Source organism: Perissodus microlepis, chromosome 14, assembly GCF_051167445.1.
Source record: "Perissodus microlepis isolate ML-2025 ecotype Zambia chromosome 14, ASM5116744v1, whole genome shotgun sequence".
In the NCBI taxonomy this organism is placed as follows: domain Eukaryota; kingdom Metazoa; phylum Chordata; class Actinopteri; order Cichliformes; family Cichlidae; genus Perissodus; species Perissodus microlepis.
Genome location: NC_140474.1, coordinates 26940304 through 26950615, shown reverse-complemented (window position 1 = coordinate 26950615; position 10312 = coordinate 26940304). Strand labels below are relative to the sequence as shown.

Below are 10312 nucleotides of genomic sequence, written 5' to 3'. Positions count from 1 at the left end.
GGAAACCAAGTAAAACATTTTATTCTGTTTATACAAAACAATGGTATGAAGTCTACCTCACACAATATCAGCAACTAGAATCTGACAGAAAATTAAAAAGATGTACAAAGAAATAAAAAAAAATAAAAATAAAAACAAAAACAACAACAAAAGGGGAGAAAAAAACAAAAACAAAAGACCACATGCCTACAGGTGCCAATCAGCCCCTTTACATAAGCTCAACACATCCCTGAATCACAGAAGAACAGTAATACTTAGGATGCACCAGCTACAGTAGACAAAAATCACATCTGTCTCATCTACACCCTCCCCTCTCCTACACCCAGTTAGTCCTCCTCCAATCTAAATCCTCCGTCCACGGCAAAGTTAAGGGCTGGAATGGTTTTCTTCTTTGGAGCACTCAGTACGGCCGGTCTCTTCTGTCGTCCCTGCGGTCACCTCTGAGGGGAGAAGACAAAGATGTCTGTTACTTGGGCTGCATTTTAACGAAGACCCACATCTGCTAATGTCATTGAGATAAAAACCGGAATCAGCCGGCAAATGAAGGTGAGCCATAATGTCAACTTCTCATTCGCACAGGCCTTCACATTTTAAATGAGCAGCAGAACTTGCTTTCAATAAAGCAGAAAGCCATTAATGCAGCATGTCACCTTCAGGGTAGAGCAATAAACAAGTCTGCCATGAAGGCAAACCAAACACAATTCAGAGTGAATATTCAGACACCTGGAACACTTAGGGGCTCCTTGGATTGTGTAATTTCACTCACAGCTTGCTAACACCACAAAATGTAGTTTAATCTCCTTGAAGATCATACTGCCAAAGTACTTCTGTTATAATTCGGACGATTGCCATATACAGAAGTTCTCAGATGATACAGCCATCACTGGATGCGTATCAGACGGGAATGATCAGGAATACAGGGGGGTCATCAGTGACTTTGTTGGCTGGTGTGAGACCAACGTACTCCAAATCAACGCCGGCAAGACAAAGGAGATGATCATAGACTTCAGGAGGAAGTCTCCACCTACAACACTGGTGAATATCCAAGGGAAAGACATTGAGATAGTGGACTCTTATAAGTACCTGGGTGTTCACCTCAACAATAAACTGGACTGGACTACAAATACAGACATCCTGTATAAGAAGGGCCAGAGTCGACTCCACCTGCTGAGGAGACTGAGGTCCTTCGGAGTCTGCAGGACTCTGTTAAGGACATTCTATGACACTGTGGTAGCATCTGCCCTTTTCTATGCAGTGGCCTGGTGGGGGAGTGGATGCACGGACAGGGACAGGAGCAGGATTGACAAACTGGTGGGGAGGTCTAGCTCCGTGCTGGGATGTCCCCTGGAGTCTGTGGAGGTGGTTGGCAAGAGGAGGATGTTAATAAAGCTGACATCCATCATGAACAACCCACATCACCCACTGCATGAGTATCTGAGTGGGCTGAGCAGCTCCTTTAGTCAGAGACTGAAACACCCTCACTGCAGGACAGATCATTCATCCCAACAGCAGTTAGACTCTATAACTCCTCAATCACGATGTCATAAGTCACTGGACACTGTGAACATCCACGGTCACCACTTAATGCATAATGGACCTTGCATGTGTATGGACATGTGCAAGTATATATGTATGTATATGTATATTTAGTGTGTACATGTCTATACATAGGAATAGTAGTAGTACAATAGTTATGTCAAGCTATATAGTTTGTCTTGCATATTTCCAACCATATCCATAATCACATACTGTGTATGCTACCATTGTATATAGTGTATTATCTTACTTTTTTTCATTAATTGTACTTATTTGTATTTTTGTATTTCCTTCTGATATCTGTACCTGAGGTGACGCAAAAATTTCCTGGTCGTGGGATCAATAAAGTCTTATCTTACTGAAAAAGACAAACTATAGTCATTTTTGGGCAGAGTACGCCCTCTTCTGGCCATAAAGTAGTGTCTAAAGCAGATGCGGGAAACTCAAGGCCTCAAGGGCTGGTGTCCTGCAGGTTTTAGATATCGTCCTGGGTCAACACACCTGAATCAAATGATTTGTACATTACCAGGCCTCTGGAGAACTTCAAGACATGTTGAGGATGTCATTTAGCCATTTCAATCAGTTGTGTTGGATCAAGGACACATCTAAAACCTGCAGGACACTGGCCCTTGAGGCCTGGAGTTCCCCCACCCCTGGTCTAAAGTCTCTTTTCCACTAGCACCTACTCTAAGTCCACCCATTTTTTTTTTTTTTAAAGAGTTTTCCATTAGGTACTGGTACTTTAGTACCCCTCAGCCAGCAAAAATGTGACAGACTGCACGACACTGATTGGCCAAGGAGTGAAATCACTGCTTGAGCCATTTCACAAAAAACCACCACTTTTTAAACCAAGCAACAAAGTAGATGGACCACCCTGCTGTAATGACACTACTGCAACAGCCAAGAGTCTTCAACTGACCTTCCTCCCATTTTGTAGCCGCCACCTCCAAATCCTCCGCCACCTCCTCCGAAGCCTCCACGGTCACCCCCGCGGAAACTTCCACGCCCTCTAAAGCCACCGCCTCTGTCGCCTCCATATCCGCCTCTGCCTCCACGATCTGCAAATGCATCATGACGTGACAACACAAATGGGTCCGTGACAGGTTAGAGCACAAACTAGCCTAACAATTTAAGTCTTTAACACATGCAACTACTCTGAAGTGGTGCTGTTATTTCCTATGTTAAACTTTGCGTTTTCATTACAATAAAAATGAGTTTCTTGCATTTATAAAATGACAAAACTGAAATCACCCAAAAGCCTTTAATCCATTACTAAATGTATTAACATAAAAATTGAGCAATAAGGATTTGGACAAAGGATGGGAAGAGAAAAAAAAAAAAAAAAAAAAAAAAAAAAAAAAAAGGTTTCCAGGTTTCTTTTCGCTAAAGCCACAGGGACCATTTTCCAATCCTGTAAACATTTCAGGTAAAAGAACATCTCTAAAGCACTCACCTCCACCTCCAAATCCTCCATCTCCTGGTTTGGGTGCACCACACTTGTTACACTCCTGCCGCCGGGCAAAATTCATGTTGCCGCAAGAGCTGAGGAAAGGAAATCCAGGCATTTAGAAATGCAACTGAGCCAAATGGACATGTTCTGTTGAATTTTTATTAATAAACATTAAGAAATGAAATAAAAAGTTTAAAATCCTCACCTGTTGGGACAAGGCCAGTCTCCTCCTTTAATGTCAAAGTTGGGTCCACCACCACCACGACCTCTGAAACCTGCCAACCAAGATGCATCATCAGTACAGGTAACTTAATTTACCAACTGTATATGAAATCCATCATTTGAACCCAGATGACGGCCTGAGCAACACCCACCTCCTCGCCCCCCTCTGCCGCCGCCGCCACCACCACCACCCCTCTGTGTGAACTCAGCTCTGCGGGTGGCGAACGATACTTTGATGGGTTTGCCGTTGAAATCCTTTCCTGAAATTAAACAAGCAACAGGTCAGTGAAAACAGTGCTGAAACATGTCAGGAAATAAAAATACATATCAGGGCTCTTACCATCAAACCAATCAATAGCAGCTTTGGCTGATGGAGGGTCATCAAAGGACACTGTAGCTTCACCCTTTGGTCGCCCAGTGGCTTTGTCAGAGTAGATGTTTATCATTGGTTGGCCAGTCTTCTTATTCACCTAAAAGTACAGAACATTTCGAGATGATCAGCATTTTTTGCATTTACTGTTTTAAATACCTGAGTCTGCTGCAATGAATATCTACACGAGTACACGCCCATGCTACTAGCATCGTGTGTTTGTGCTGGTGGAAAACTGAAACCTAATTACACTAAAGTAAATGAAGTAGAGGTGGTAGATGATGCCTATATGAATCAAAGACAGATAAATAGTATTAGCCCTCTGGTCCTCTGTAATGCTTAGATCATTTTAGTCCATTATTAGGCCAGGCAACATGATTGCATCGTAATGCACTACCCCTACTGTCAGTTTTGTGGCTATAAATTAGACATAACTGAAATTAAAATGATAGAGGTTGCTTCAGGTGCATAAAGAAAGGACTGATCTGGTATAGTAAAAATCCAGTCAAATGAAAAGAAATCAGTCTCAGATTCGCTCAGTACCTTAATGATGCCAATCTGCTTGAAGAAGTCTCCAACTTCCTGAACTGTGACATCTTCTCCAAGTCCCTGTACAAAAATGGTGTTGTTGTCAGAGTTGTCCTGCTCTCCAGCTGTGGATGAGATCAGACGACAGAAAGTGTCAACAAACCTCATCTAAAAACAGATCAAATTTAAGTGTTTAAAGATTACAGAACATGTTTAGGCTCCGTCTTACAGAACAGTACATGACATGACCAGGTTGGCTGTTTTTTTAAGTTGCGACTAACAAATTTACATTAGCTTGTGTTAATCAACTAGAGATAGAACCAACTTAGCAGAAAATACTAAAAATAAGGAGTCCAAGAGGTCACCTTTGTGTTGCCTCTGGCTGTACAATGAGTTGTGTTCTCTCGCTAGTTAGGCAACATAAACCAATGCAGATGTATTAGCCGAAAACAACCAACCAACCTGGTGAAGTCTCCCAGGCTGTACACAAGATGGCGCCAAACTCATTTTAAAAACGTAAACACTCGTTTCTTACATCCGGCTCCACAGGCAGTGTAAAATTTATGTAACTTATTCAGTGCAGGGCTTTTAGCCTATATATGTTTAATGTCAACTTTAAGTCTCACCTGGTTCATCCCTTGAGCCGTAGTCTCGAGATCCTGGAAAACAGAAAAGAGGATGGAAGGAGAATGTGTGAAAAAGGATTTTTTAACTCCGGGGTGAGCTTTCACATAATTAAGTATTAACTTTGTCCCTAGCATTGCATAATGATACCAAAGAAAATTAACCAAATACCATGTTAACAGCTTTCTGGTGGGTGTTTTCATACCATTGCGTCACATACCAACACCTTTCAACAGGAACAGAACTGTTCTGTTTTTTTTTTCCTCCCCTCACTTTTCTTTTTTGAACTTACACCAGAAATGAAAACCACCATAAAGTCTCCAGTTTTAGAAAGTTTTCCTTCTTCATCCTGGGAACACCTCTCATTTACAATCAGCTCTTGTCTCCATGCAACCATTATTACCATTATTTTACATCTCAAGCTCCATGTTCTTTACCATTATGACAAATAGCAATAGGTGGAGTACCCTTGGGATCTGGACATGGAAATGGTGGCATTCACTGAAGTTCCTCTCTCTCTCTTTTTTTAAACCCTCTTTTCTTTTTCCTAACTCAAACTCTTTCCTCCCCCACCGACACAGTTCTGATGCTCGTCACTTACCACCGTAATTTTTGTAGCCACCACGGTCACCACCTCTGCAGAGGAAAAATTGGAGATATGATGGCTTTTCCTTTGTCCCAACTGAGAGCTCAAAGCTCCCCTACATCCCCACCAGTATGCACTCCTGCCAGGGTGTGCGACTACGGTGGAAATGTCTCACACGATGAATGCGTTAGTCTTTGACATTAGAGATCAATAAGCAGACGACTAGGCAGCTCTGACTGAACAATCAGGCAGTTATTACATGTCACTGGGGCACCGTTTACAGATAATTTGGTACTTTTCACATGGCCAGATTAGATACCATTAGCTGAAAAAAAACAGCTTTTTTTTGTTTTTTAAACAAAATGAGCCAAATTGATGTTAAGGGGTGCAGCAAACCAATGAGCAATCTTCCACTGAGTGCATTTATGTGATCCTTTTACTGAGGTCCATGTTTTAGTTCAATCACCTGTAGTATAAAATGTAGATCCATGTTAACACAACATACATGTTCGCCATTGTCAAATATACAACACTTGAATGAAACCTGTTGAATGTGAAGCAGCTGAAAATGTGGCTCCAGGTCTAAGTGCATCACCTCAGGGGAGTTTCCACTGCTCACAGTACATTGTGTGGTCATTATAAGACATGAACGTACCAAAAACTGGAGTTTGTGAACTTACTGACATCTTAAAAACATGTGGCTACTGGAAATTTAACTGAGACCGAGATCTCTAACATAACAGGAGGTTTAAAGGATGAAAAAGAAATGTGGCACTTTTGGACTGTACAGGCTCCAAAAATAAAGATTATATTTACCTCCTCTCAATAGAGGCACAGTTTAAATGTTAAAAAGTCAAATCCATTTTTAGTAACAAATTAGTCCAAAGTAAAAAAAAGAAAAAGAAGAATGGTATGGCACCATTTAGGTTAATATTCCACTGGATGAAAGTCTCTGAAAACACCAAGAGGTCCTTTTCAACCTTTGTTGCCAAATGGACAAAACTTGTGTCACTGTCTGGGTATGTTAGTTGCACAACCAGCTCTTATCTGGGCAGCTGTATTCAATCTCCATTTCTTTTTACCTTAAGATCCCATTGATAGCGAATGGATCTCCAATGAGTCGAGCAACTATGCTCCAATTAACCACCACTTGAGTACAAATCACACAATCTTAACAGTGGATTTTGTCACCAGCGTGTCTCTTATGAGATTAAACACACACACACACACACACACACACACACACAAAAGATTTAAAAATACAAAAATCAAGGCTCAGAGCACCTGGAGCATATGTTTGGGAAAATTTTTACCTGTGGCAACATTTGATCGTTCAGGTTTTAAAAGAAGAAAAATTACCAGTGTTTGCGGATCTGGAGCACAAAGCAGATGAGTGGTGAAAAAAATCCATCTATGTGGATGGTTTGTAGTTGATGAGTGGTGATGATGTGCTTATAAACAAGTCATTTCTCATATTTCAGTTAAAAAGGGTACCTTAGGGGCAGTGGCACTGTGCAACTTACCCCATACCAGGAGGTCCGCCTCTTCCACCACGATCATATCCACCACTGCGGTCATAGCCACTGCCGCCACGGCCTCTGCCTCTGTAGCCCCCTCCTTCTGAACGGTCTCCATAGTCACGCCCAAACCTCCCACCCTGACCACCACCTTCACCACCTGGTGGAAGTCAGAAAAGAAATTCTTAGCACAGGCCAATTTCGAATACAGACTTATTGAGATTTTATGATCCAGTTAGCGTACCTTCATTCCATCGTCCATATCCACCGCCACCACCTCCTCCTTGCCCTTGGCCTCCATATCCACCGCTGCCACCACCCTGGCCACTGTATCCGCTACTACCACCACCACCACCACCACTGCCGCCCTGTCCCTGTCCATAACTGTCTCCACCTTGCCCCTGACCACTGTAGGAGCCTTGCTGTCCATAAGACCCAGATCCTTGCTGCCCATAGGAGGGCTTGTCACCATACCTGAATGGGAAATTATCAACCGAGTGCAGAATTAGCTGGATGTTTTCCCCCTTAAATCTTGCATTAGTTACATACATACAAATCGTTACTGGATTTTTTCCTCATTTCCACACACCCCATCCCTAATACAGAGATATTATGAACTTACCCAGAGGACTCTTGTCCATAGTTATTATAGCTCGGTTGCTGAGACTGGCCATAATTTTCTGTGGAGATGAAGAGATGAACCAAGTTTAAAAACAACCCCAAGGTTCACATTAGCATTTCACAATTTATAAAACAATTAACCTGTACCAAATGAGATTGTACTAAAGTGGACAGTATCCTGACCTCTGCTGTGCCCGGGATACTTTCCACCAAAAGACAATAAAAACCAGTACCAAACTTGTGTGTGGACACAGGCGTATGCCAGATCTTAAAGGACACATAACTTAAACACCAACTAAACTAGATGTGAAAAGACATTTTAGTAACTGATATTAAAAAAAATGTAATAATAATAATAATAATAATAATAATACAAATACACTTTTTAGGTGGCCTCTGTTTAACAAAGGTGTTTAAGTTGCATTTACATACTGTACCTTGCTGTCCATAGCCACCATAATTCTGTCCATAGGAGCTGCCACTATTTCCTTGTCCATAACCCTGCCAATCAAATGCATAAGTTAAGCAGGTTTTACGTAAAAATAAATGAACTTTTACATCAAGTAGCCAGAATAGAGGTCTTACCTGCCCGCCTTGCTGACCTCCACTATATGAGCCATAGCTGCAGACACATGGTTAAAAAGACATTTAGCTTCCGGGTTTAAATGTGTTCAAAAAGCTAAAACGTTGTTCAGTTACACGCTTTGAACATGGGTATGTACTTTAAAGTTTGTCTGCACATTACCTTTGCGGGCCACCGTAGCCTGAGTCTGAAACAAAAATAACACAGTGGTGTAAATGTGTTTTCTAAAAAGTGAAGTAATCATCTAGCTGACCAAGCAGCTGGCCTCAAAGGCAAAAATAGGTTACTTTAAGCAGGCCAGCAACACGCCAACAGGCCCTTAGTCAGGCCGAGCCGGGAAAATGGCGGTCACTTTAGCGCTGGCTTAGAGTAAATGTTGAAAACGAAACAAATGATCTGCTCAAAATACCCCTTGTTCTTGGCACAGCCTGATGTAATGAAAATACACACACGTACGATTACAGTTAACTATAACGCAGGATATAAGATACCGTTACAAGAGCAAAATACTTCTGGATCCGAAAGAGAAACAACAGCCTTCGCCATAACAAAGACGCTTTGAATTTTTTCTTCTTTGCTAACAGCCACCCCGACAAAGCCCACTGTAGCCACAGTTCGTGTTTTGAAGTACATCTAAAAATTAAGATGCCGTGAAGCACTTTCCCACAATGAAAAGATGAATAATTATAAACAAATAAAATTATTTGCATGCATTAATGAGGGGGCAAAAAAGAGCCTGCGTTCCATGGAATAGACGGAGCCCTGGTTCTGGCCTCGCGGTTCGCAAGCTAACGTTAGCTCCAAAGCTATTTGACCTACTTTCTCATCGGAAATAAAATGCGTTCTCACTTACCAGTGGCCATTGTGTGTACTCTTTATATATATGTAGTTTAAAAGCTGATGAATTCTGGTTCTCGTCGTGGCTGATTAAAACCTCTGCTTGAAAGTGCGCAACAAACAGCGCAGAGCCGAACACGCCGCTGCGAATCTGTGCTAAATGCAGCAGCTTTTGCATGCGGGGCGGGGCGCTCCGGAGCCCGCCTTCAAAGCGCGCTCACGCCCCCTGCTGGTCCTGAGCGTTAATGACGAAATAACGCAGAAAGTTGCGCATCTTCTCTGTGATATCTGATTAGGCTTGTGTGAGTCCAGCTCACAAAAATGCACATTTTAGGGATTAATTGATAATTGTATTAATGTGTATGCAGTGATGTGCAAAGGACTTGAGCCAGCCTTCACTCATTTATATTTTTGGGAAATGGGAAATAGTTGCAGGGATTTATTGAAACATGTGTAAACATACCTGGAAATACAGTATATAAGACAAAAACTGTGTTTGTACAATTCTAAAGAGCCTGAAAGTTAGTCTTTGGTATGACCACCTTTATTCTTCAGCACAGTCTGAAGCTTTCTTGTAATTTCTCTATGTAGCCTTCAGGTAATAGCTCTCCAAACTCTTCTATCCAGGTATATGTCTGTGAAGGTTCTCAGTCATCCAGGTCATCGTAGTCAAAGGAGCTTGCAAAGAGAAGCGTCTGGACTTCTTTAAGTTACTTGAAGACGTTTCACCTCTCATCCGAGAAGCTTCTTCAGTTCTAAGGTCAAATGGTGGGGAGTCCCAGATTTGGAGTTTGGATTTGGAATGGTGGGGAATCTGGGACTCCCCACCATTTGACCTTAGAACTGAAGAAGCTTCTCGGATGAGAGATCTGCTGCCAGTGATTTTCAGTCCAGTTCTTGTGTGTTCAGGTATTCATAACTGAGCCCTTTCTCCCCTTTTCTTTTGAGACCATTTCTTTCTTTTTTTAAGGACCCAACTTTCAAATTAATGGACTTATCTATGTGGATGATCAGTATGTATATACATCACTGACTGATCTCCTTCGCAGGTCAGTGTAGAGTAGCAAAAAGAAAGAACATTTCTTCGAATAATGCAGTGTCCTCTAAACTATAGAAGCATTTTTATCAAAGAACACTTCAGCCATTGTGATGTAGAAAATTAAGTCTTCCTCTGGTATAGGGCTGTTCGATATAACGATATATATCGGATGACGATATAAAAACGTCTATCGTTTCATTTTACACTATCGTTTGTTTTGTGGTGTCGCAAAATAAACTGTTTACGGCAATATTTTTTCATCGTTTTGATGGTCACTGTAGTGGCTATATTAATTTCTTAAAGTTCTCTCTTTCTCTTATATTTTATATAACCACACTACAGACGGACAAGCCTGTTTTTATGCATTGTGGTTAGCAACAACGACGGTAAAACCATCCC

General features: G+C 41.7%; 1 protein-coding gene across 2 annotated transcripts; it reads right to left on the bottom strand.

The window, feature by feature from the left end:
• Positions 1-5: 5 nt before the first annotated feature.
• On the bottom strand, positions 6-9067 carry taf15 (TAF15 RNA polymerase II, TATA box binding protein (TBP)-associated factor). 2 transcript variants are annotated; one of them, XM_084949811.1, is made up of 16 exons: positions 8891-9004; positions 8200-8224; positions 8040-8076; positions 7892-7955; positions 7456-7513; positions 7078-7307; positions 6840-6993; positions 5332-5366; positions 4733-4765; positions 4122-4231; positions 3549-3678; positions 3361-3468; positions 3192-3261; positions 2990-3078; positions 2456-2594; positions 6-440 (listed from the first exon to the last, which is right to left on the bottom strand). In XM_084949811.1, the coding sequence occupies exons 1-16, from the start codon at positions 8898-8900 to the stop codon at positions 401-403; spliced, it is 1332 nt and encodes a 443-aa protein (XP_084805937.1). In that variant the 5' UTR covers positions 8901-9004; the 3' UTR covers positions 6-400. The 2 variants fall into 2 exon arrangements, with proteins under 2 accessions (XP_084805937.1, XP_084805936.1); XM_084949810.1 differs by lacking the exon at positions 5332-5366 and having other exon boundaries at positions 8891-9067.
• Positions 9068-10312: the final 1245 nt, after the last annotated feature.

Bases quoted from the DNA above. Each gene is read 5' to 3' on its own strand.
- taf15 (XM_084949810.1), bottom strand. From the start codon at position 9,052: ATGCAAAAGCTGCTGCATTTAGCACAGATTCGCAGCGGCGTGTTCGGC. The intron at 3,469-3,548 runs GTAAGAGCCCTG...GTTTAATTTCAG, and splicing joins TGCTATTGATTGGTTTGATG to GAAAGGATTTCAACGGCAAA. The intron at 2,595-2,989 runs GTGAGTGCTTTA...ATGCATTTGCAG, and splicing joins TGGAGGATTTGGAGGTGGAG to ATCGTGGAGGCAGAGGCGGA.